This window comes from Bombus bifarius, unplaced genomic scaffold (genome assembly GCF_011952205.1).
Source record: "Bombus bifarius isolate JDL3187 unplaced genomic scaffold, Bbif_JDL3187 scf7180000007968, whole genome shotgun sequence".
Taxonomy (NCBI): Eukaryota; Metazoa; Arthropoda; class Insecta; order Hymenoptera; family Apidae; genus Bombus; species Bombus bifarius.
The window spans coordinates 964,262-991,123 of record NW_022884354.1 but is presented as its reverse complement, the minus strand read 5'-3'; the positions used below and the strand labels follow the sequence as shown (position 1 = coordinate 991,123).

The window sequence follows — 26,862 nt, the reverse complement described above, 5'->3', positions numbered from 1 at the left end:
GCCGCGTGCGAATGAAACAAAGAAGGATAGGTAATGGTCCATAGATATCCTAACTCGAGATACTTGCCTGATCATTGGGGAGCCTCGCGGTGTAGAAACCGCTCGAAGAATGCGTGTAATGCGTGTACATACACGTCACGTCCACTTATCGTCGCTGTCACGTACAAGGCTCATCGTCATGTATGTGCCTCTCTACCTGCATACGTACGCCAGTAAGTACAAGTACACTGTATGCGATTTTACGTGTCGATCTTAAAAATGTATTCGTTCTCGGACATAACTACATTGATGTCTTGTACCAATATATGTAAGTACTTACTTGCGTATACAAATTCGTGCAAAACTGTGAAAAAAGATGTCGGATATGTAGCTTCAGAATATTAACACACTCAGATGAATTTATTGAATTAGCCTGTTACAATGAAAAATTGTTGTTATTTTATATTACATCCATGAATCTTATTAATAACAATTATTCGTATCAAATAATTAATCTCCGCCATTTATGCGCTATAATCGATTACAGTACACGACAAATTAAGGAGTCCAACGTAATTCTTTGTTAATACGATTAATTATAATTTGACATCTGTTCTAAGACATCGATGAATATTCTGTTTAAAATTAATTTTGAACTATTTTTGAAGAAATCTTAAGAGTATTAGGAAATACTATGTAGAAATATTATTTTCCGAGGAGAATCTTTCTTGTTGCTCCAAAGTTTTGACCAGCTTGAGTCGCGCCCTTATTGGTACCAGCTTGAAGACCAATATAACCTTCGCCAGCTCTTAGTTGCTCCTCCGTGAAATTCCGCTTATTCTCTTCCGCCGGTCTTGGTCCTAGCCATGGTCCGCGCCATTCTGGATGTCTATAAGTCTGCAAATTCATATCGTTTTATTATTTTTCCTGCAATTATATACATTTAATGATAATGGAAAATAAGCGTATTTGATCAAAATTATTACAGTGCGGCCAATGGCAAAAATGGTGTTGGTCACTTGCGCGATATTTTTTCTTTCCATAAGATCAACTGCTTGGAACAAGTCTACATCAGGTACTCCGTATTTCACGCAGGCCTTTTGGAATCTGAAATGACGATACATTATAATAACATTGCTTGAATAAAGTATGTATATGTCTATTTTCTCAGAATACCTAGGAAATAACACGTCTCGTGTCTTTGATTAACAGGACAGCAGGATAGCTTGATCGACTTTTGAATAATTGGTCTAGACATGCACGATGATCATTGAAATCTCGTTAATCGGTAAATAACCGTGGTACATCAAGCAATAATAGGTAACAGTTTCCAATGAAATTTACAGTTAAACAATTAGAATGCTGAAGTTAATAATGCAAAACAAAATAACCATATTTTTATTTGATTAAATATCATAAATTTCAAGCATGAATTTAGCCCTATGGCAAACAATAAACATATGTTCAAGAGCCGCCATTTCGTTGGCTGTGATGCAACGTGCCACGTAACGCAAGAAACGTGAGGCAGGCCAGTATTAATGAACTCTCTGGGTATTAGGAATGTAAGAACGAAAGAAGCACACACGATAAATATTATTAACCTCTACGTTACTCCTGTTTTCCGCATAAAAAGGGAGTAATGCGGAGTGGCCGCGCTGCGCATCGTTCACCCCACTACTGAGGAAAGCGCTCTTAAACATTGAAAACGCGCCAATTGTCGACATGCGCACGCGATATCGCGGTCAGATTGTCAGATGCCGCAAATGTCATACATGGTTACTGTACTTTGCAGAAAGCCTCTTACTAAATATCTTCTTTATACATTTCGTCTCGAATGACATTTTGTTTGGACATAATCTCGTTCGGCTCAAACAATAATTTCCAATGATAATAATGTTCAATTTTTATAATTTGTTCTATTATCTACGAAATATAACATATACATATAAGTACACATGATAAACGCAAAATTTGTTCTATTAGGTTAAGTAAAAAGTTCTGAGCGTTTTTCGCTAGATGTCTTTAGTGAGCCATATCTCACGATGTGCACATCGCATCGAGTCATAGTATACACCGATTTCAAGGTGATATTACGCATCAAAAAGGTTCTTTGTCAGTTTTGTGTTCGGTGAAGCCAGTTGTGTGTTACAGCGTTCGAAAATGGAGATAAAAAAAGAGAAAATTCGATACATTCTTCAGTACCACTACGACCAAGGTGAAAAGGCGGAGCAGGCGGCCAAAAAAATTTGTGCTGTTTATGGACCCAGTACAGTATCGAATGCAACAGCAAAGCGGTGGTTCCAACGATTCCGTTCTGGTAATATGGACGTCGAAGATGAGGCACGCTCTGGTAGGCCAATCGTCGAAAATGTGGATAAAATCATGGAAATCGTCGAGTCGGACCGGCATGTGAGCACTTATTCCATTGCCCAGGAACTGAAGATTAGCCAGAAAACCGTTTGGAACCATTTGCATAAGGCTGGTCTCAAGAAGAAGCTCGACGTATGGGTGCCACATGAATTGACGCAAAAGAACCTTTTGGACCGAATTGATGCCTGCGATTCTTTGTTGAGACGTAACGAAATCGACCCATTTTTGAAGCGGATGGTGACTGGCGATGAAAAATGGGTCACATACGAGAACAACAGCCGAAAAAGATCGTGGTCCAATCGCGGTGGGCCGGCCCAAACGATCGCCAAGCGTGGATTAACGGCCAAGAAGGTTTTATTGTGTGTTTGGTGGGATTGGAAGGGAATCATCCATTATGAGCTGCTCCCATCGGGGCAAACACTTAATTCGGACCTCTATTGTCAACAACTGACCAGACTGAAGCAGGCGATCGACCAGAAGCGGCCAGAATTGGCCAATAGGAAAGGTGTTGTGTTCCATCAAGACAACGCCAGGCCGCACACATCTTTAACGACGCGTCAGAAGCTCCGAGAGCTTGGCTGGGAGGTTCTATCGCATCCGCCGTACAGTCCAGACCTGGCACCAAGCGATTATCACCTTTTTAAGTTTTTGCAAAATTTTCTTGATGGTACAAAACTGGCCTCAAGAGAGGCTTGTGAAAATGAGCTGGTCAAGTTTTTTACCAATAGGGACGAGGACTTCTTCAACCGCGGAATTATGAAATTGCCTTCAAAATGGACAAAAGTAATCGAACAAAACGGCGCATATTTAATCTAAATCGAATAATCTTGACTATGTTAATTTCATCGTCGAAATAAAGCGAAAAAGCGCTCAGAACTTTTTACTTCACCTAATATTATCTACGAAATATAATATATACATATAATATAAGTACACATGATAAACACAAAGTATTCTTATCAGAGTGTATTTGATTAATCGCGTTTATCATTAGTATAAACTATATATCGTTATGTCGTCAAAGATTTTTTGTAAGATGTTGAGTTTAGGTAAAAGATAAGGTTCTTCTTTTTATTGTTATGAAATAATTGTGACGATCCCGACTTGGGACTTTCTTGATACTTATTTATCAGGCTTTCAGGTAACACGAGGAACAGTGACGCAATCGAAATTTGGCGGCAGTTGCGCCGGCGATTCCAAGTCAATAATCGCGTATCGTTTGATCTCTCGATCTCAACGACTCCGTGACTCTTCGACTTCGATAGATTCGAGTCGAGAGTCGTTCCGTAGTAAAACACTGTCGATTGCGTAAACTTGACTGAATAACAGGAAAGCATGAGGTGAAAGAAAGCTTGATAGTAGGTAACAAAAATTAGCGAGTTTGCCTTCTCTACAAGCATTTACGTTTTGTTCCATTCTTGTTTTATACGCGGATATCATAATATGGGGTGTATTTACTAAATATTATTATTGCATATGCAATAAATGATATAATGATATTTAGTCAATGAAATAATACAGTTTACACGCAATTCACGCATAATGTTGTTATTTACAACTTACACACTAATTATGTATTCATGCGATATAAAAGCATTTCTTGCGATACATACTGATTAAGATTGTCCATCATCTTATAATCACCACCAGACGTATTAATTTTGGTGATGAGTCCCGGCTGCAGTTTGTTCATAAGTTTACAAAGCAATACACCATCCCGCAAAGCATCTTCATAACTCACACCTAAAGACATATCATTTCCCTTGTGTTAATAAGCGTAACAAAAATGGGAACCTGTAATAAATATAATATTTATTTTGATTATAAATCTTTTGATATAAAAAATACATTTGTGTAGGTGTTACACGAGGCATTAAAAAGTTAATTATTATGCAATTCCTTAATCCATCGAACCCAACTAATCATTCACCTAAGACCTAAATATCCCAAAAAATTCGTGACAAAAAGGAGAGCTAGTGAGCGAGCAATGAAAAGAATGCCAAGTACCACAGTGGCATCAGGATAGCAGAAAAATAAATCTGGCTTCCCTCGGGATAAAGCGTTGCTTTGAAAGTTCCGCGGTCGAACGACATGCGCACTCCATGTCGGCCATTGATTTTCATTGTCAGGTGGGCTATTATCGGTTCAAATGAATGGCAGCTGTCGTTTCTCTTGTTTTATCCTCCTCCTCCCTGTTCATCGCTGCGGACGAGATTGCCGCGAAATAATAACAGAGGCTGCGTGCACCAGCACTCGTTTATGGCGCCCCATTATGCCAAGAGGCGCGCCAAGGGGGCATGGCATTTTTTGTCAGTCGGTCGAAGGATCAGAAAAGACCGCCTCCGTCTTCCGTTGCTCGCTTTTTTTTCTACTCTTCAACTCTGGTGTTTCTCGATCAGCGCCATCATTGTCTTGCAGTCGTCGTGACTCGCGGCGTAGAAGCAATCCCGTCGCCATTCGAAAGACACGCTGCATCTCAAATTGTCAGGAGGCCAGCAACCGACAGGAGTTCAACATTGATGTCGAGCATGTATCGTTTATTGTCAAGTTCCTCTCCCGGTTAACGTTTCGATATATTGAACGTATTGACATGCCACGCACTCTGGTGAGCGACTTTATAAATTGTATCGATACGTGAGCCATGAGCGGAAGCGCTGCGGTCGACGTACGGCGATGTGCGCAACAACTGGCGCTCTTCCTATATGCGTATATTACTTACATATTTAATCATATACATATAGATATTTTCAAAGCATCAAATTGTCAAAATGATTTATATATTGGATAAAAGGTATCTTGAAAGAAGATAGAAGTAGGAATGCCAGCAATGGATGTTTAAATAGATAAGTGATTTATCAAGGGTTTCTCAGCCAAGTACAACTCAACGATTAATATATCATTCTATAGGATATGTTACGGTTACGCGTGGTTGTACCAATGGATAATATATGCAGCATCTATGAATATGAAAGTTACAGAGTTACTAAGAAAACATACTAAGCTTCAAGTAGTTCTCCAGTTGTGTCTTTTATATGGAACTATATAATTTGTGAAACTCTACGTACCAGGCTGAAATAGGCCATTACAAAAAATTATGAATAATGATAATGAACTTATTTTCTAACTCTCGTTTTGTAGTAAACATTACAATATAAATACGTACTGTTTGTAACTATACATCTATTTATAATTTGTTACATATTTGTTATAAAAGCCACTAGTTATTTTGAAACATTTTTAGATGAAGAGACACGGATTAACCGTTCAAAGGACTACTATCCTGATCCTGCAAGGACGATATGTCACGTGGTTTTGCAATAGAGGGAATACTATTACATGCTTACCCCAAAATCTGCTCGCCTAATACAAAACTGGTCGTCTGCTTGAATTTTCGATTGACGAGTATTCGACAGCCGATCAACAGCAACTAATATATTCTTCAAGTAATTCTTTATTGATTCCCAACTTTCAAGCAAAAACGACAACTATCAATTATATGATTAAGAGAATAAGTATTATTTAGAACAATCATGAATGTTACGAAATTACAATCAAGCAAAAAGACATTTCTAATAAATAGTTTGCATTCAGCATTTAAAAACTTGACCTAATTTATTTAAGAAAAGATATAATTTTCTGTGGCCTTGATTATTAACAAAGTCACTAAAGAACTAATTAACTTATTAAATACTTTCCTTGGAGGAAATGAAAGTAATATTTCTGTTTTGAAAAATATAGAAGAAACTTGTTTTTTACAGAAATAATTATATGACAGGGAACGATACTGGTATACGTGACTCAGCTACGCATGTCAAACGAATCGAGCGAACCAGTTGCTTTTCCACAATATCCAGGCAACAGGCCGGAGGCCACAGGTTCCAGCATCCACCTCTGGATCAACGCGGGCATATGGAGTAAACAAGCATGACATGGTATACATTCCTGGTAGCATCGAAACACAATGAGATGTCGTAAACGCAAGAAGATGACAGAAAATCAATAGAACGCCTTCCAGATCTAAACCGTCTTGCTCCTTACGATTCTTCGCTGCTTTATTTCATGCTCGAATAAACATAGTAACGTGATGCTGACCTGATATTTTTCAGACGTTGCGTGTCTTACTGCTCTCTTCCTTCATACTCGATACTATGCGTCAAAAAAATATTGAGTTGCAATAATATGTATTGGTGAATTGGAAACTATTACTATCCTCGATACTATCCTGTTACGGTGACACGTCATAGCCGTCATGTCTCGACAATTTGATGTGAAATCGATAAATTCCTTCAGGCCTGTCTTTTATCCGTAATTCTGTGAAAGAATATATTATAACATTTATCAGACAGGTGGATATAACCCATGCGATTGAAACAGTAATATTTAAATAATAAAGTGCAAAGAACGCATATCTTAGTATGTAATTTTTTAAAATAAATATCTTGATTAGCATGTACAGAAGAAATTAAAGATTAAACAAATAATTTTTTAGAGTGGGAAAGTATATAACATTATACAGTACAACGATAAGAAGAAAAGAAATCTTGAGACGGAATGGTTCACCCTAGCTTCGACAAACACGCTTGCGTGCTTAGTATCGATTTCACGTCAGTTTCATGTCATAAAGACGTCAAACACACGGTTTTCATCAGGACAACATCCTCGGCTTGAATTTACGACCAGTGGCAAGCAACAGGTCCCGCGGGAACGAGTCCTCTCACATGCAAAGAGAATCCAATTTCCCTCCACTTTTATCAAACTAAGACTACATCAACAATTTCTTTTCATACAATGCACTTGTTTGTTAATGAACCAACACTCTGTTCCATAATTAAACTCCTAAAATTTAAACAACACCAATGAAAAATAGAAATTAACAAATACGCGATAGAATTGATATTTAAAATAAAATTTCATTTTTAAATGTGTAAATATATTATAATTTTGTGTGTCCCTGTAAATCTGTTCTATTTTAAGCAACAAGGAATTTACATGAAATGACGGGATTAATAAAAACAAAGAACACACCCTTTCTGGGCATCCGAAATGAAACACGACCCGAGGCAACAACTTGTTGCTTTCGGTCGTAAATCTACCCTCGGGCTGTAATCCTGATAAGCTCTTCTCAGAATGACGTCATTGACGATCTTTTGATGGACAACTGGCACCCGTTGACATATCTCCAGAACCTTTCGATCGTACGAATATCCAATACGCGATTTCTTCCGAAGGAAATGCCCTTATTCTTCAAACGAACACATCGAAGTCTACGCGAATAATAGGTGCTGCCCTTCGTCGGCAAGAAAGCCATAAATTCATCTACTGCCCCTCTTTGCTACCCTAGTAACTGCGAGCTTTCGTGACGTCACGCAACGTTTCGTGACGAGCAGTTCGACATATCGACATTCTATCACCTGAAGGCTACTCCTCGGGAAGGAGAGAAGAAGACTGCGAACTGTGAAAAGCTTAGGGTTCAAAGTGCACAAGGATCGATACGTCGACGTTGACGTCAACGTGGCGGGCAAGCCATAAATCCCTCAAACGTCTGCTAGTACCCTGGTGCAAGCAAGCTAGTTGTGCCACCGTGACGAACAGATGACTGACACTTGCCTCCCTCGTAACTCGTAACCCTTCTTCCTGACGAGCTTTAAGGAGCGTTCACAATAGCATACGGCGATATCATAAAATTTCTGCAATTAAAGCAGAAAATTAATTGCGCTATGATTTGTTTAATAAATTCTGACGAAGATCATTTATGTGTAGAATAAATTGTTTAAAAAAATATAAAAAATATGAATATTATAAAAATTGTAATTAAAGTACGTACGGAGAATGAATAACACGGTGTTAGATATGTACAACTTTGTATAAATTGATAAGTATGATATTCAACATTTTGTTGTAATAAATCAGTCGAAACAAGAAAAACTTAGTTGGATGACTTCTTAATGTAATTCATTTCATGAGAAGGAAACCGGAAGGTGTGCAAGAAAGATGAAACAAGAAATGACATAATGCGATATTTCACTTGACTATCCAGGCTCTCGTATGCGGCCCTGATACGTTGGCGTCCTTACGACGTAACATGATGAACAGATGACGCTAAATCAATACGTGTCGTCGGCAAAAGATTGCTAAAGACCGTTTGACGATTTCCTCAGCGGAGTTTTTCCCTTCCAACGGTATCAACAACAGAACACTTCATTCTCACTCATGTAAATATTTCTAATCTTATAAAGAAACTACTTTTGTCATCATTTTAATATTTTACAATTTCATCTTTCACTAATTAATTCCCAATTTTTTTTTTTTATCAAATAACAAACTAATCAAGTTTCTCTAAAAAAATTTGTCACTTAAATATTCAGCATCTTTTACTCAAACAGTCATGAACGTTTCTAGAAATTGTATGTGAATGCGAATATTTAAATAAAATACAATTTCCTACCCTTGTTTAAGAAATATTTGGTAGTATGCAAACTGGTATACAAAGGTCCGTGTCCAGCATGCCACGCGAGCTTCCAGGAACAGGCTAACATCTAGAATGGAAAGATTCGAGGATCCTGAAACGCATCGAATTCCAATTGCGCGTCATCGTGAAGGTGAGCGACGTTAAGGGCGAATCGGAAAAATAGGAAAGTGGGCGGTAGCGATCGAACGAGGCGGTAGCTCAAGTTCAATTTTAAATGAGTCAATAACATCAAAAGCTTCGTATACCCGGATCGCATCATCGTGTAGAGCTGCTGCTTGCTGTGGGTGGAACTAACACTGTGTAACGCTCAAGGGATAGTCTGTTATATGATATAACTATATGATGCTCGAAGTTTAAACACCCTCCACTTATTCTAACATGAAAATCTATCATAGAGATCAAAATCGCTCAATAAAAATTTCGACCGAGAGAATATAATTTTTTAACTTTGATAGTGTTTTAATAGGGTGCTAGAGAAGCGTGATGGATCTTTTAAAAATATTAGTTTGTCTTAATTCGAGTACTGTTCTGTGTCGTTATACGATCGTTCGTTCAGCACAGCGATTGCGTCGACGCCTGGCGTATTTCACCAATCAGGGGTACACGTTGGACGTAGGGGTCGCTACCCACTTTTCGTTCAATAGGGTGACTCGAATGACGCAACAAAGCGCGCGTTTTATTAGGAGAACATCGGCAGCAAGAGGATATAGCTACCCCTAACAAGTACCTGCAACCATTCACCCTCCGCACTCTACTCAGGATCTTACGTGCTTCAGTATTAGTTTCTTACAACCAATGTCTTTTCACTAACATTTAGATTTATAGATATTAGGTATAACCAGTAAATTTATTAATTAAGTCATCAAAATTACTACATTTATAAATATTAAACGTATCATTTTTATTATAAGCGACAATATATCTAGTTGTCCGTCTTCTTCGCTCTATTAAATTTTCCTCAAATTTCCAATTATCCTTTCCTTTTACTCGTCGACTTCTCGCCTCTCATTAGACATACCAATAACTGACCTAGTCAACAAGCTTAACCTTTGCGACATCACGCGGCCTGACATTCGTACCCGGGAATTATAGGATCGCAGCTAGCTTTTGGACGCGTTGCACTGGTCCTGAACGGGGGTGGTGATATTGACACGCTTTTCGAACTGCACCACCTCCGTAGAACAGGAGTTCATATACGAGAGCACGTGTATCAAAGGAGTAGTAGTATCATTGATAAACTTTAATCAATTGTACTTATGGCTGTCACAGCCAAATTACACATTTATAATACGTAAATCGATGAAAGTCAAAGTTGGATATTGCGAGCTTCATGATCATACCTGAAGGAAATCTCTCTCCGACCACTTGCTCGATCCATTGCTGAGCCTCGGCTTCCTGACTTGGTTCTCGTTTCCCAGCAACCTACGATCAAAGAACTATTTTAATACGTGTTTTTTATGTTATCAGCAAACTTCACATATGGCGCGCTAATAGCTGCTGAAAGTGATTAATGTCGATCAATATTTTTTGTGGAAGATGAGGTCTGGAAATAGCTATTACACATGTGCTCCGTATTCATTAAATTCTATCTTGAAAGCTCAAGTCATAATCACTACACTTGAAGCACTCATAAAGTTCAGTTCATATATCAAGCCCGATCGTGCTTATAACGTCATACTTTCTCGTTAAAGTTTAAAAATGAAGGTGAAAGTCTCAAAACTACTTTTCGTTACACACAATAAAAGCTCTCTACCATCTAATGATGCCCCTGGTGAAAAGCTTAATTCTGTCCCAAACAGAACATCTGAAGCGTATTACTAAAAAATTCTTTGTTTTCGAGTAAACTTATCAGTTTCCGCAGAAACTTTCAAAAATTGCCGTAGCCGATGGTATTTCACATCGTCATGGCGGGGTATTGGTAAAAGTTTTCAACTAGCAATAATCGCACCTCGGTAGAACCTCATTGGTTACGATATCGCCACTGCGCAAAGCTAACGATACTATGTTCCGCAGCCCTACTAATAACACTCGCGTCATCTTTCGACAGTGAGAATCCTTCCTTCTTCGACACCACCTAGTGGCAAGTCGACGCACTAACGCATCCAGTGCGCGTAGGTAGGTACAAAATAAAGTAAACTATCTTAAAAGTGAAATATAGTTAAATAAACGTATTAAAATCATATAAAATAAATAAAAATGTGTTAAACGTAAAGAAATTAATAAAAGTGCTTTTTATAATATACTACTATTGCAAATATCCGTCAGATAAATCTACGAATCGCCTAGAAAGCGATGCTTTCTGGGAATTCAGTTTTCTTTTAGATACCACCTACGTGTGAACAACATTTTCAATTGAATGCAAATAGAGATGCATTAAGTATTTGCTGGAAATGCATTATCGCAGGAAAACAGAAAAATAAGAGATGATACGTTAAGTACACGTGGAAGAACACCACGTAATGAAGTCTTACTCCAGTCAGTCCTCCTCTGCAGACAAGTATATAAATACTTTTTCTATCTACTTGTTGTTCTCAAGCCCTGCGAACGAAGGGATTTAAACATCGATTAGCTAATTTCTAAAATTTCAGGATCGACGACATTTGGGTCGCTAAAAATAATTACGTTTCAAATGAAAATGAGATATACAACCTGATAAAAGATCGCTTCATCGATCGATCATCGACTAACGATTGCGTAAAGAGACAACCTCGTCGTTAACGCGATTAATCTAATTTTCGTTACGTAATTCGATCTCGATGTATCAGATGCGAATACGTATTCGCTCCAGCCGTCTACGCAATTCCGTAGTGTTACGGTTACGATAAACTTGGAAACAGCGTCAATTGACGGAATCTAAACTCGGCGGTGGCCTCACCCTTCGAAGTGGCCAGCATCCAGAAATTACGAGCGTCTTGCTTATCGGTTTCTTTCATCTGGCGCCCGTCCACAGACCGGCTAACCATCGTTCGTTGGGAAACACACCCACTTGTTCGAACTTTTCCACTTCGTCCACGGATTTCCCCCGTTTATTTGCAACGTCAGCATTCAACAATAAAAGACACATAGCTGCGGCCAACGATACGTACATCCGCTTCTAACGTAACTGATCCGTGACCTATTTTTGACATCTTTCGTCAAAAGCAAAACGAAACAGCTGAAAGATACCTCTCCCTAGAGACATCGGAGCTTTAATTCGAGTTCCAGACGATCCCCTCTCGTATTCACAAAATTGCACATGCTATTTTCGATGCTTAGTCACGTATTTTCGGAATTCTGTAATTAATTGCCTTGGGGATGTACGTAATGTTGCTCGTGGCTACGAAGGATTGTGAAGCTTCAAAGAGGGACTGTTTGTAAGAAAGTCAGGAGGTGAAGGAAGAGGAAGAAGAAGGTGCAAAAATAAGCAGTCTGCTCTTATGCACGAGCAAAATTGAGAAGCAGTTATCATGTATGGCGAAACGGTCTTCGAACCTGAGGTAGAGGCCATTAGACGAATTATTATAGCTGGATCGCGAATATTTACGGAAATTCCAATTTTTCTAAACACGACTAAAAAGACAGGGAACCTCGACGAAAATTTCTTTCGTCTACTAAATATTGTTACACTAACGTGTTTCCAGAGAGAATTATAGTAGCGTAAACATTTAACCGTCGATAGTTTTGAAACGCAATTACATCAGAAATGAGAAAATCTTTAATTTTATCAATGGCAAGAAGATCGCAAGCTATTATTAATTCTGATGACGAATTAACAAGATATTACTCTGATATTAAACCTATTTCTCTTTACTTGAACTAGATTTACTTAAACACGATCATGAAAATCGGATCGGCGGTGAATCTACATATTAAACCTGTTCAGCGTACTTTATAAACAAATTATAACTTACAATCGTATAAATATTCTATTTAAGCCAACAGATCGCGAAACACGCTAAATCTGCGATCCCAAAAAACATTCACGATAGCATAGAAGAAATTTTGCTCATTTACTAAGAACGTTACAAGCACATTCCTTGTTTCTTCTTGTAAATAGGGCTGCAGTGTCAAGATCTGGTTACGGGCGGGGGTGTGGGAATACCCACTGGGCACTCAGCCAAAAAATATTCGTTCGTGAATGTCGGGAAATGATACGGCGGAGGGGAGACCGGCATATAGCGTCGCGACGCACGGCGTCCGACTTAGTCTCTAGTCAGCGTCATCGTTCAAAAGTCGCTATCCTAAACTACGGTAAAACTCAGTCTCCGTGGCAACGTCTACAGTGTCGAAGGGAAGAAAAGAAGAAGAAAGATGCCGGTACGTGTTCATTATTCCGTGGGAAATCAAGTGTTCGTTGAAAATAACGATTAAAGGACGCTTAATCGCGCATACATTGATCATACCATGCCAATTAACGATAAGCGAAGCTATACTGATTATAAATCTGATATACGAATAATTTCTTATTGCTACGTTAGCGGGCGAAAACCGTGGTTATTCGTAGAATCCTAATTACGATAGACCTTGGGCTATTTCGTTTTGGCGATTTTCCCAGATTGCTGGATTAATCTTGACACGTAGCAGTAACGTTCGAAGTTGCAAAAGAAAAAACAAATATTGGAAATAAGAAGAAGAAGAAGGATTTTGTAAGACACGTAGCATATTCGTTCTTAGTTTTATTTAACGAATGTCGGCCGGATTATTGACACGATGGAACTGGTAACTACGAAATGGCAATTTGTACCGCTGATCGGCTTTGACGCGCATCTCCTCCCCCGTCTCATCCGGTGTCGGAGTATTTATACCCTAAGATAAATATCCTTACGTAATATATCTTGACGATATTTTCGAGAGGAAATGCCAATTCGAAAAATTAATAGATCGATTTCTGCGACAAGATTAATGTTGTGCTATTGGATCTTCTTTCGAAAAGATTGAACTGTCGACTTTATTACAACACTCTGCTAATTTCCCAATCATCGTCACCTATTATATTCGCATAACATTGTTTGCTCGTCAATTCCATTTCAAACCTTCGACACGACTGAATATCAAATGTATTAGCGAAAAGATTATGTCATTTATGAATTTCCAAAAGCAAAATCTTCAGCGTAGGCGTTCGACGATCGAGTGGCCGAATCACTGGAGGAAAGATTCGAGAGGATTCGATCAATTTAACTTTTAACTTGGTGAATCGTTGCACCAGGTGTCACGTTCACGAAACGTCCTCGAAAGTTGGATCTGATCTGAACGAAAACGCCACGTCCCTTGAGAATAGGTAGCTTAAAATACATCTCGAGAGTATTCGAGGAGGAACACATTGCTTCAAAAGGCTTGACATTTCGCAGATATGTTGAAAATTTCTCTTCGGCACTATCATTGATCCTTCACGAACGTTTCTCAACCAGACATAAGATAATGCACTCATTGAAATATCTGAGGCAAAACTGTATATAAATCGTGAAGTAAGAATTTAACGAAGCTTAGAAATTTGTTTACGAACACAGAGTCAGATTTCATTTACGTCAATTGTTCGTTGGCATTTTAAATCATCGTAAAAGGATTTTATAAATTACTTATACTTATTACGAGGCAACATGTTCGAAACATGTTACGTGTTGATGCTCGATATTCGTCCACTTGTAAGTCGTATAATGCACTCGTTGAAATATTTGAGGCAAAACTGTATATAAATCGGCAACCGTAAAATAACAACTTGATAAAGAAAGCTTTTTGTTACTATAAATACTAATTTATCGCGAACATAGTGCCAGATTTCATCTACGTCAATCGTTCGTTGGCATTGTAAATTATTCTAAAAGGATTTTGTAAATTACTTATATTTACTACGAGGCAACACGTTCGAAATATGTTACGTGTTGATTGTCGGCATTCGCCCATTTGTAAGTCGATTCAAAGGAGAAAGATGTCGAATGAAATAGAATTACCTTTGCGATGAAAAGTAACTGTTCAACGATCCAGTCGCGATAAAAATTAAAATATGAGAATAGTTTACATGTTCATTGGGAGAATTTTGCTCGTCGAAAATCATCGGACGAATAATTCCAAGTTGACTCGGTTAAAGATCACAGTTAAAGGTCACAGAACTACTATTTTCTAGTCGCCCTGTTTCTCTCGACTAAAATCTATGAATTGTTTATCGATCAATTGTCGACGGCAGTTACATCTCGTATAACCTTCGACTAGGTCGCGAAAATGGGTCTCTCGGTTCATAAAAGTTTGGGAAGCCCTACCCTAAAAGATAAAAGACGTGTTTCGTCGATACAGACGCCGCGAGAAGGGACTCACGGAGGTGAAAGAATTGTCAGCATGCCAGAAGCATAATTTCGTCTTATTGACGATTTTACTAGAAATCAGTAAAATTCGGGATTCACACGGCACGGAAACAGGTGGCCGAAACGTTGCTGCTTCTTGCCAGTTTTAATAAAAGCCAACAGATTGGTCGTCGTATTTTATTTTCGACGTTCGTTTTACGCCCGCGGTAACATAACACCGTCGTGGTCTATTTTCGTTCCCGGCATTTTTAAATTCCCCGGCAACACTTTGCTGGACCATCCCTGACTCTCGAGACGACATCGAGTGTCGTAGCATCCACCATCCTACGATTCTAATTCCGCACTATGCAACTGACGAAGAGACTTCCGCTTTCTAGGCCCGAAACAAGGAACAAGAGACTGAAGTTATGGTCTGGATCGAGGCTGTTTTAGGAGAAAAACTTCCACCTGGAAATTACGAGGATATTCTCAAAGATGGGGTCATCCTGTGCAAGCTTATCAATAAATTGGCGCCTGGCTCGGTGAAGAAGATTCAGGCCAAGGGAACCAACTTCCAGCTTATGGAAAACGTTCAAAGGTATTTTATAAATATAAAAAAGAAACAAAGTTTCTTCAAGAGATATTATAATTATCAATTAAAACGTAGCTAATTCTAAGAAACTAGAATTGCGGCAGACCTTCGAAATTTACTCATGAAATTTACTCATCGTTTTATCCTATGGCTGTCCCTATATATTTCTTTTTCCAAAAAGGAATATACTTATATATATATATATATAAATATATTTATTTATATATATAAATTTGTAATCAGTGGATACTATTGTGGATTCTTTTCCGGCCAGATTTCAAGCAGCCATTAAAGAATACGGTGTCCCACAAGAAGAAATTTTTCAGACAGCTGACCTCTTCGAAAGACGCAATATCCCACAAGTTACATTATGTCTCTATGCCCTTGGAAGAATTGTACGTATCTTAAAATCAAGCAGAGATTTTGAAGTTTAAAGAAAGAATTAACAGACTTGTCGTATGTATCTCTTTTCTTCTACACAGACGCAGAAGCATCCGGAATATAATGGACCGCGTCTAGGACCAAAAATGGCTGAAGAAAATAAGAGAATATTCACGGAAGACCAGCTTCGAGCCAGCGAGGGTCAGCTCAATTTACAGATGGGTTACAACAAAGGTGCCAGTCAAGCTGGTCACGGTGGATTCGGCAACACTCGACACATGTAAACATTCTACGACACGTAAAACACGTGACATCGAAACTTTATATAGATCTAAATAATAATATACTAAAGATCTGCTACCAAATTGTCGATTTCGAAGTACTCAAAAAACGCAACTATCGACCAATTCGAAGTATTCTAATCACGAGTCTATGACGCTGAATTCGACCAAGCTATAAAATTGCTTTCTCATCGAATGTCTGCGAAAATGTATCCTAGATACACTGCGATAATGTAGTGACCTTTTTTTTCCCTAGGATATGATACTGAAACGTCGTTGTACTCTTGTATACGTAAATGCGAAATCCTGTCGATAAACCATAACTATTAGTCAAAAACAAACACTTAAATACACTACACGCTACGTTATAATCACACATAACGTATTACGTACACACGTTACATTCACTGTTTACCTACACACCTAGCATACACACGAAAACACTAAACAATTTTGTAAGATAATGACACGTACACCTACACTATACATGACACGACAAACATATACCTACCTATATAAATAAAATGTCAAAAATACGTTTCTTAACATATCGAATATCAATCTATCTTTCACGAGAATTTATTAAAGAAAACAGAGAACATGATATAGAATGCCGACAAAAGCTCATCAATTATATCATATCGCGTAACACGGGAAAGATTTATATATATTACAAGCAGGACTTCCTAGTTATTTTAACATGTAAATGTAAGATTTTATCCGAATCTCTACATCGAAGATTATTTTATCAATTCGAACGAATAGTCTAATGCCTTTTCTAAGATTTGTAATTGTCCTCGCACAATTTACTAACATAATGTACAAATTAATAATGTATAAATAACAAATGTACAAAATAAAAAGGCAACGCTGCTATTTTCTATTATCTGTATTATTGTACATTGCTGACATCTGTAGTCAGAATTATTAAGAAACATGTACCTTGAATTGATTACAAGAATGGGACCTTTTGACCATCAATTGTTACTATTTTCTCTAAAATGTTAAAAGCAGAATGGTCGAGGTAATTTGAAAATTCTAGTGATGTCAAGTTCTTGGCAAACGTTAGCACAAATAATAAAACAATAGTGAGTGTGTCTCTGAAATATGACATATGATGGTAAAGTCGATTGCGAATGTTTATGCAACTAAAGAAATAAGTCCTAAATAAAAATTTATTTCACTTACTAAATATTATGGGTAGCAGTATTACTATTATTACTGGTAGCAGTTTCAAATTTCATTCTGATAAAATTTTCCTATTAGTAGGTATTTATCTTTTATATATTTGTGTACATATGTATGTGTATATTATGTGCATTCTGTATTTACCTGTCATGGATTTTTATCATTTCATCCTAATCGAAATTTGTTTTAGTATTATCGTCCTCTAACAATGTTATCGAATATTATTATTTGTAACCTGTGCAAACAATAATTTTTTTTATTTCTCATTTAGTATTAGGCAGTAACAAAACGTATATGTCTCCACTTTGTTAACTGTATTAATATTTTAATTTAGAAAAAATATGTTGCAGTGAACTTTCATCTGTAATAGTCCCTAAGGATAAATATTGATTATTCTTGTTCTTAATTTTTAAAAACGGATAATTTATTCTGACTGCTGAAACTGTTATTTAATTTGGAAAATCATTCGACTTTCCAGAAATCTTTTGGTGAAAATCATCTGAATCCGTTTGGTTTTAAAGAACTTAAACATGAAATTAATTTCAGATCAGATGCTAGAATATTCACGACTTGTTTGTAAATAAAGTTTGCACCATACTTGATGTCGTCGTCATGACACAAATTTCTTTCTTTTATTTTTTCCTCCTTTTAATATGACCATACCGTAGTATTCGATTGAAACTTTCGCTTAGCTTGGCAAGCCTTTGCGTTATTTTTGGAAGTCCGCGGTATACCAGCAGACAGCCAATACTGGACTCGTGTTATGATATTGCATTAACATACCAAAACATTTATACTTTACGTTACGATATCATACGAAATATTCTATATCGTCTAATTACTAAAAAATCCTATGAAAAGTTTTCTAGATATCCAAAATTTGTTTTATTTAACACGAATGATATAACGTGGAAATGTAATCTCGTTTACATGAAAAAGATATGAGTCAAATGTAAATTAAATTAGTGTAGATGACGGTGCATCGAATGATTCATAGTTTATAACCTGTACAGAATTAGAAGCACTTCAACGAAAATTTGGAAAAAGTATTGCAAAAATGTATCCTGAGTCAGACGTTTGAAATAGATGGATTTTCAGTATATAAAGCAGTCAACATTTCTCCTACGTCTGTAAAGATCATCATCTATCAAGAATATTCCATTTTTCGAAAAAAAATTATTTTTTTGTTACCTATTGATCTATAATGTCTTACAATTATAATTCATGGTGTAAACAAATATATGATATTGAACAAATACTATGAATCGCATTATCGCATGGCGCAGCATATACAATGATTTCGAAATGCAGGTTAATATGGAGAATATGCAGTTAAAAGAAGATTACTTTGAAAACTTTTTTTATAACATAAGATATAAAATCACTTGATCATTAAAAATCAATAGCCTAATGTGGATTACAATTTACAGGTTATACCAACTGGTGCGAGCAGCTCCATAACGTCCATACTTGAATGGCGCGAATCTATATAAGTATGTTAAATGCGCGACAACGTCAGTAGGTAAAAATGAAAATTTTTCAAACGCAATTTACCTGCCAAAGCGGACGTCCAGGCATGATGAACGCTGATTGTGACTGTTATTTTGCAATACCCAAAACGTAGAAACGTGAAGCCGGCAGAGCTTAAGCAACTCAAGCTCAAAAAGTGTGCGCCTCGGCCCTCGTGCTGCGTATATATGCGTGACAGGTGTGCGCTCGTGTTGGTAAATGTGGGGGCGCTTCTATATATGGACCACTTACTCACCACCCACCCTAGTTTACCCGCGAGCACCTCCGCCGGTATCTTTTGGAAAGCGTTCTTAAAAGAATCACGTGAACACGATGTTTCTACTAACTGAAAGCAATTCAACAGGCTTTTCTAATTCTCCATAGAAATACTTCCCTTTGGAGATACTTTTCATACATCTTTGTAAGACAATGATAATTGATCATTAAACAAATAATGAGAAGGGTTGAAGTTTGATTTGTGACACATCGAATTTGTAACCTATTTCTTTCTCATATGATAGTTTTTGACAAATAGAGTGGAAAAATTCCAGTTTTAAAACACGAAGATCATTATTTTAGAAGCATATAAAGTTCACGCATAGTTTATTTGGATACTACAATATATTATAATATAAATTAAACCTAACCTAAACCAAAATCCATTCTGCTAATCGAACTCCTGGCGATGCATATAAATCATAAAACATGTATGTCGAAGATAATTGTATAATATACACCAACTTTAAAAGTAATTTAAAAGTAAAAAGTAAGGCACGTATAACCCTTGAAATAATGGTCTCCTTAGAATTAGTATTTATGAATTCTTCTTGTTAAAGACTGTCATGTGTTATAACAAAAGTTAACAGATTTAGAGTGCCGAATGAAGACTAGCCACGGAAACATGATAATAACATGATATTGTATGTAAAACATGACTTTGTTTTAAGAAGGTTATTAAGGATCTTTATGATATCCATGTGAAAAATAGTTATCACGGGTAGCGTGGCCGAGCGGTCTAAGGCGCTGGTTTAAGGCACCAGTCTCTTCGGAGGCGTGGGTTCGAATCCCACCGCTGCCATTTCTTTTTGCCTTCTTTTGTAATACTTTAACATGTAATAAGTTCATGAATTGTATTTCGACCAACCTTCATAAATCAACGACGCGTAATTAATGAAGAAGACGGTGGTAGCAACTCCCTTGAAGGTCCAATGGGTTGCGTCGGCACGCGGCGCCGTGGTTCACACCTATTAGGAAACTATGTATTAGAAGGAAGTTATCTCCTCTTCATCACAGTTAGCGACACCTATGCTTTCTCTCATGTACTTTCTTATTCCGGATGGAAAGATGGCCGCTTATCTTTTATGTCATACGGAGTCCATTTTACCGATGTAACTAGAATGTGACAATGCTTCTGAATAATATGTTAGCCTAATAGATGTTTCATTCTGAAGATGCCACCACAAGCCACACCCAATGAATAGATACAAAAGATTCAATACCATTCGTTGTATTTATGCGTGTAGAATATAATTTAACAGAAGCTGTATACATAAATCCTCTATACTTTGCCTAAAAATGGCAGCCCTCATCTATATTTATTACATTTAATTATTGCATTATATATTGTTTAACATTTTGTAAGGCTGTTTCTTACTGAAATATTTATTAATCAAGACATCATTTATTAAGAACTAATATTCTAATGATTCTCACAGTAATTGTATATAAAAGACTATGTTATTCAAAAATTTACATAAATAAGTAAAATTTCCCTATAAAACACTTACTAGGTCAATGTTAATATACGTTGGTGATTCTTCCTACCAGCCGTTGGGTTTCGTCTGTCCATCGTGCATTCCCGGCTGGGGTTTTCCCAGGAGTTTGTTATCTGACCTCGGAGTCATTAAGTTTACAGCTCGGGAAGGACATATAATTCGGAATTTTCTAAAGAAGGGATAAGGGCCGTACGAGCCATAAACGGAGCCACTCAAAATTCCGAACAATATATTAATGCCAAGTATAATCAATAAAAATGTACAAAAGATTTTTTCTGCGTGATTAGATAAACAGGGATTTACCAAATTTTATAACATAATTTAATTATTTATGCTGAAGTTAATTAAAGATTACTCGAGCAACATTTAATTTTAAGTCATCGAGATCAGTTTAGCCTGGCGCTATTCAGCTGTAGAACACTTTTATTACAGATGCATATGTATTACATGTGATCTGTGAAAGTGTAAGAGAGGATGAGTTTGCCTAAAAAAATTTTTAACAAACAGAATAACCATTAATATCACAATCTTGTATATTTACTTTGAAAATATCAAATAAGTTAAATGTTTAAGATTTGAAACTATATCTCTCCCGAATCCTTTGTTTACTTGAATAGTAAAGATCTTCGTAAAATCGTTTATATATGAAAAATTTTATGCCTAGCAGCATGAAAAATTTTGATATAATACAAAAAAATGTTGATCTTTGTTATATACATATTTTACTTCTTAGTTTAGTAAATAAAAGTGAGGCAAAATAAAGACTCCGTGGCGCAACGGTAGCGCGTCTGACTCCAGATCAGAAGGTTGCGTGTTCAAATCACGTCGGGGTCAATAAATCGTTTATCTTTTCCTTTTTTGAATTTAAATATAAATTGATCTACCTTTATTTTCCCAACAATTTTCTTGAAATATTTAAAAAGTAGGCGCACGGTTATGTCAATATATTAAAATCCTTATAAAACAACTATTCGTAGAAATAAAATGAAATTTTTGGTTACAATAAAATCCCTTAAAAATTTCTATTCATACTCCCTTTTTATGTTCTTTAGACAATTTTGCTCTATTAAATTAGAAATATATACGTGTACTACTATTTATATGAATTCCATAACGTATATGTAAGTATTTACGCATTTTCTTTACATCAAAATGCGGTGCGTACTCACATCCCGCACACAAGACGTGAAATATTAGGATAACATGAATGAATCACCTTTCTCCTCTCTCGTACAGTTGAGCGACATTCGCGCGGGCTGTCTCATTTAGCCCCTCCTAAGATTAGGCTAACATGTTAGTCAAGGAAGCTACTTTAGCGAGACTAACCCGTTTCCTCTTTCAATATATTACATGCTGCATTCCGTCCTCGAGTTTGATTTTTGGGTTTCCAAAATAATAATCAATAACTATTTTTATACGTTACTACATTTATTGTTGTACAAACTAATTGTGTAAAAGTTGATAAATTATTTTTGCTATTGATAGCAATAGTTTACTCCTCCATGATTATATGCAGTGGCGATCGCTCCATGAGGCCACCTCGAGTTCATTTGTCACGCAAGTACTTATCGTATCGAACATTAGTTACACATGTATGTAGAGTTGTATGAATGTCAAATTATTTACATTCATACTTATAATCCTCCAGTAAATCTGTAGTTAGTAGGTAGAATGGACATAATCAACAATTTAACCGATTCATGAACAGGAACGCATGATCTTCGGTAGATGTCAAACGCAGTGGATGATACCTCTATGCGTGTTATATTAGCCGCGGATTGGAAAGACACAATTTTGAGGAAGAGCCGAGCGGGCCTTAAGCACCTCTGTGACGTAGCAGTACTTCATTGGGTCACACAGCTTCTTTTCATTGTTTATTGATTCGTTAACCCTGTATGGTTAGAAATTTTGGCAAATTTGTGGTTCCAATATGTCTCCAATGTCGATACGCATCTTACCGCTTTAGAATTTTGCTTGATAATGCATTGTGCCAATGTCCTAACCTTACCTGAACGATATAAAGTGCAATCACGGGACAGTGACACCGTTTTTCCCCAAAATTGGAATTAATAATGTGTTTCTTACGTGTGCGTGTACGTACAGACAAAATTCTTCTGTAAATCTTAATCATTTCTTCGTTATATTTCATAAGAGTAATACGTAGCAATACTCTTCCAGCAGGTATTCGCGAATGGATCAAATCTTATTACGCTTTCCCCTAAAATTAACATGTGATTCGGAACACTGGTGGGGGATTTGCCTCTACATACATAGTTAAAGCTTTCAGTATGTATATAGGAACCTGCGTATACACATATACAATTCAATGCTTACACTAGCGCTTCTATCGGTGGCGTCATGAAATTACCGTTGGCTGCATGCGTTCCTGTTGAAAAAATTCCTCACGGGCGAAAGTCAAGGTATGACGGAATATCGTAACAGCATATGCGCCGGTAACGTTGCAATCACTGCATGATATCCTGATGCTAGGAGGGGCTTTGTGAGACAACCCGCGCGAAACTCTTTTCAACGTAGGGAGAATGGTAGCTTCCTGGTAGATATGTTTCTCGGGTAATTCGAGGCTTGCATGCGGGATGTGAGCACAAATCACGTGCTTATTAAGAATTAATACGTGCATATTAAGAAGACAACATCAGAAACGGTTGAGTTGTTTGAAGATATTTTTAATAGAATTTTTTTCTTTGCACTAAAGACATAAATACATAAGAAAAACTATATTTCGTTCCCATGTTTCGTTTTCATGTTTTCATTCATGTTTTAATTAATGATAATCTTCAAATCTGTTCTGTACAAAGCGTGCATACTAGATCATATTCTATTTGATGCATGATACGTATAATATACTACCCAAGCGTCCTGTTTTGCGACCCAGTTTTCAGGACAGTAAAAACAAATAAAAACAAAATCACATAGAAGCTCCGCTCCTCCAGCGGCTTAAACCAAAAAATTATATTAAACACGAAAAATGTAAAGCGCCGACACATATTATAGCATGGCTACGTCGTACCGTTGCGTATCGGTACCTTTGCCTAAGATATCATTACATAAATTCACCGTTTATTGTGAATACCAAAATGTATTTAAAATTGTATCTTGGGTTTAATAAACATCTTAAAAAAAAAAAAAAGCATGATACGTATAAATAAATAAATTATTATGTCATATGCAATATTAATTGTTCAAAAAATGACGTATTCACTTTCATTTATATTTCAATATCAATTTTATATAAAAATTCAATGTTCTGTATATATATCATAAAAGATAATCCATTGTATTATGTATTGAAGCAATCGATGACACCAACGACTCCGTGGCGCAACGGTAGCGCGTCTGACTCCAGATCAGAAGGTTGCGTGTTCAAATCACGTCGGGGTCAAAAATTTTTTCATTTTTTAGCAATTGTAATACAATAATTTATATTATTAACAATATTTAAACAAATTTCGGTGTTGTAAGAAAAATGCGATATATAGAACATATAGCTTTTATATAGAATTAATTTTACAATATTCTTCATCGACGGTAGTCTTCGGCCCCTCAAGTCAGCACACAGCTGAAGGCAATGTCCCAAAAGAGAACCATGCGTCGCGTTGTTTCATTTTCCAAATCTCAACCGATGCTTTCAAATATCCGGAATCTGGTTATTGTTATGGGACTCGTTATAAAACTGTCGTTGGATCTGAACTAAGACCAATCTGACTGTCCATGCTATTCCGCATATTTATGCTTTTCCGAAGATATCCGATAAGTATTCGCTACGCTAAAGCATCCTAGAAGAGAAAGACATAGAATAACAGATAAAGAAAGTCGAAGGAATTTGCGAGACCCAAAACATTTTTGTAACAAAGTCATTCTTTCTCATGGTGGAGAATGGATTATATCGTATTATAGCCAAAGATTAGCTGAGCGTCTTAAAATAGCATCAGGAAGCGTAGTTGTAATTATACGTACTAAATATAGTACTTCGTAAAGCGTATATCTCTTACTCTTTAAATGTAAAATTTGAAATTTAATTTTGAATCCTGAATATTGACTTCTATAATAAGTTTAAACCGAGGCAGTCGTGGCCGAGTGGTTAAGGCGTCTGACTAGAAATCAGATTCCCTCTGGGAGCGTAGGTTCGAGTCCTACCGACTGCGGTTATGTTGTCTCAAAAGAGAGAAAGAGTAAATACTCTTTTGCTTTTACATGAAATGAAATATAATAGTAACAAATAATAAAAATAAGCTCTTTCTATGTAAATTTTATATTTGAACGTAACATGATATTATTTTGTTATGCCTTTTATTCTATTTATATTATAATTTTATTATATTCCTACACTTAAGCGGAAAATATAATTCGTAGAAAACAATATAGAAATATATTTCATTGTATTAAAAAAGAAACGAGATCAGTGTTTATGATAGAAATTCCATCAAGCGTGGCGCCGTGGCTTAGCTGGTTAAAGCGCCTGTCTAGTAAACAGGAGATCGGGGGTTCGAATCCCCCCGGGGCCTTTGCAAGTCTATTAATTTTTCTTTTGCGATTCACTGAAGTTATTATAATTCTATAAAATACACAAGACCTGTATAAAGTTAATAAGATAAAGAACAGGGAGTAAAAATGATTTGAATATTTGCAGATCAATTTATTTAGTTGCTGTAACGTACAAAAATATTCATATTTGCACTGTAAATAAATAAATAAAATATGAAGATATAAAATATGGAACTTTTATCATACAATGCACTTAAGCTTTATTCAGATTAATCAAGTTATATGAATTAAGCAACTTGAAATCAAGTAACTAATAAGGAAGACTATAGAAACTTAAAGAAATGTTTCAAGTTGCTTCACTTCACGTAATTTGACTAATATGAAATGAGATTTTATATATCTTAGAAATCGAATTTATAACCATTTCCGGCAACTTTTACCCGCGCTACCGAAGGTGCTGCGGAATAAGAAATTCCTAATAAATTCTGAGCTTGGTGTTGTTGTTCTTGCTGCAACTGAATCTGTTCAGGTACCTGTAGATGATTACTATTAAACAAAAATCATATTTAAATTTTATACAATGCAGGACTCGATGTAGCTTTAGTATATCATTCTTACTTGTTGTGCTTGTGCTTGCACATGTTCTTGAACTTGAACTTGAGCTTGAGCTTGAGCTTGAGCTTGAGCTTGAGCTTGCCGTAATGCAAGTAATTGCGCTAATTGTGCTTGATACGCATTAGATGCAGAATATCCATGTAACTGGGCTTGCTGATATTGCTGTAACTGTTGATAATAAGCTAGTGCAGAAGTTGGATCAATTGAGGTTTGATAGGGTAGCGGTGCAGGTGCAGGAGAAACAAAAGTGGGTGCAACTGGTGCAGTTGCATAACCATGTGTGACAGGACCAACCGGAAATACACCTGATATGATAAATGTATGTCAGTTACAACTAGTTCCTAAAAGTATCTAATATTTTGAATGTACTACAAACCTAAGCCAGGATTTTTGTAAGCAAGTGCATTAGCAACATTTGGAAGAACCTTTTGTGCTAAATGAGGATTTCCAATACTGGAACTAAACGATTGATGAGAGCTAGGGCCACTAAAAGCGAAGGCTGTTTGTGTTAAACCCGGTCTGATAAAGCTGAAAGATGCATGCTGATCAGAAGTGCCAAGCACATTTGTTGGTTTTACACCTTGAATGGGTGGTTCGGCATATACCGAAAGAAGCATAATACAAAAAAGTACTATGTATTTCTGAAAATAATAACTTTCATTAAAACATGCAATGAAAATAGTAACATAGCGGTACTTACCAACATTTTGCAGTTTTATAAGAACTTTCAAAGTTTTTCACTAGAATAAACGATAGTATTATCACCGACGAAAATCAAGCAGCTATTCTGACGCTAAGATACTCTGTGGGGAGTTATATATCGCGGAAGCAACCTGGTTGATACGTGAGTAGCATAGCATCGACACATTTCGAATACGTTGAATCACACTTTCTCCAAAATACCGAGATGGCACAGTCCATGAATAACAATTACTCGATATAATTT

The 26,862-nt window shown here is 36.6% G+C and overlaps 3 protein-coding genes, 2 long non-coding RNA genes and 6 other non-coding genes across 12 annotated transcripts; 7 read left to right on the top strand and 4 right to left on the bottom strand.

Annotated features, from left to right (window-relative positions):
• Nucleotides 1-380: 380 nt before the first annotated feature.
• On the bottom strand, nt 381-19,224 carry LOC117209960 (muscle-specific protein 20-like). The gene is made up of 5 exons (XM_033452450.1): nt 19,069-19,224; nt 10,159-10,240; nt 3,963-4,092; nt 966-1,086; nt 381-876 (listed from the first exon to the last, which is right to left on the bottom strand). Exons 1-5 carry the CDS (start codon nt 19,090-19,092, stop codon nt 685-687), a joined length of 549 nt encoding a protein of 182 aa, XP_033308341.1. The 5' UTR covers nt 19,093-19,224; the 3' UTR covers nt 381-684.
• On the bottom strand, nt 10,671-10,811 carry LOC117210613. Its single transcript, XR_004488131.1, has one exon. It is a non-coding gene; the product is annotated as a U4 spliceosomal RNA (small nuclear RNA).
• On the top strand, nt 12,959-17,235 carry LOC117209976 (myophilin). Its single transcript, XM_033452473.1, has 4 exons — nt 12,959-13,114; nt 15,471-15,670; nt 15,939-16,059; nt 16,147-17,235. The coding sequence occupies exons 1-4, from the start codon at nt 13,109-13,111 to the stop codon at nt 16,327-16,329; spliced, it is 510 nt and encodes a 169-aa protein (XP_033308364.1). The 5' UTR covers nt 12,959-13,108; the 3' UTR covers nt 16,330-17,235.
• Nucleotides 19,225-20,019: 795 nt separating the features above from the next.
• Nucleotides 20,020-20,101, top strand: Trnal-aag. Its single transcript has one exon. It is a non-coding gene; the product is annotated as a tRNA-Leu (tRNA).
• A 1,459-nt stretch (nt 20,102-21,560) lies between these two features.
• Trnaw-cca lies at nt 21,561-21,632 on the top strand. The gene has a single exon. It is a non-coding gene; the product is annotated as a tRNA-Trp (tRNA).
• A 573-nt stretch (nt 21,633-22,205) lies between these two features.
• LOC117209889 lies at nt 22,206-23,040 on the bottom strand. Its single transcript, XR_004488002.1, has 2 exons — nt 22,807-23,040; nt 22,206-22,689 (listed from the first exon to the last, which is right to left on the bottom strand). It is a non-coding gene; the product is annotated as an uncharacterized LOC117209889 (long non-coding RNA).
• Nucleotides 22,687-23,783, top strand: LOC117209894. The gene is made up of 3 exons (XR_004488003.1): nt 22,687-22,891; nt 22,977-23,218; nt 23,289-23,783. It is a non-coding gene; the product is annotated as an uncharacterized LOC117209894 (long non-coding RNA).
• A 343-nt stretch (nt 23,784-24,126) lies between these two features.
• On the top strand, nt 24,127-24,198 carry Trnaw-cca. Its single transcript has one exon. It is a non-coding gene; the product is annotated as a tRNA-Trp (tRNA).
• Nucleotides 24,199-24,879: 681 nt separating this feature from the next.
• Trnas-aga lies at nt 24,880-24,961 on the top strand. The gene has a single exon. It is a non-coding gene; the product is annotated as a tRNA-Ser (tRNA).
• Nucleotides 24,962-25,247: 286 nt separating this feature from the next.
• On the top strand, nt 25,248-25,321 carry Trnat-agu. Its single transcript has one exon. It is a non-coding gene; the product is annotated as a tRNA-Thr (tRNA).
• Nucleotides 25,322-25,437: 116 nt separating this feature from the next.
• Nucleotides 25,438-26,720, bottom strand: LOC117209463 (transcription elongation regulator 1-like). Of its 2 annotated transcripts, none has more exons than XM_033451553.1 (4): nt 26,617-26,720; nt 26,293-26,557; nt 25,920-26,221; nt 25,438-25,834 (listed from the first exon to the last, which is right to left on the bottom strand). In XM_033451553.1, the coding sequence occupies exons 1-4, from the start codon at nt 26,620-26,622 to the stop codon at nt 25,703-25,705; spliced, it is 705 nt and encodes a 234-aa protein (XP_033307444.1). In that variant the 5' UTR covers nt 26,623-26,720; the 3' UTR covers nt 25,438-25,702. The 2 variants fall into 2 exon arrangements, with proteins under 2 accessions (XP_033307444.1, XP_033307449.1); XM_033451558.1 differs by having other exon boundaries at nt 25,735-25,847.
• Nucleotides 26,721-26,862: the final 142 nt, after the last annotated feature.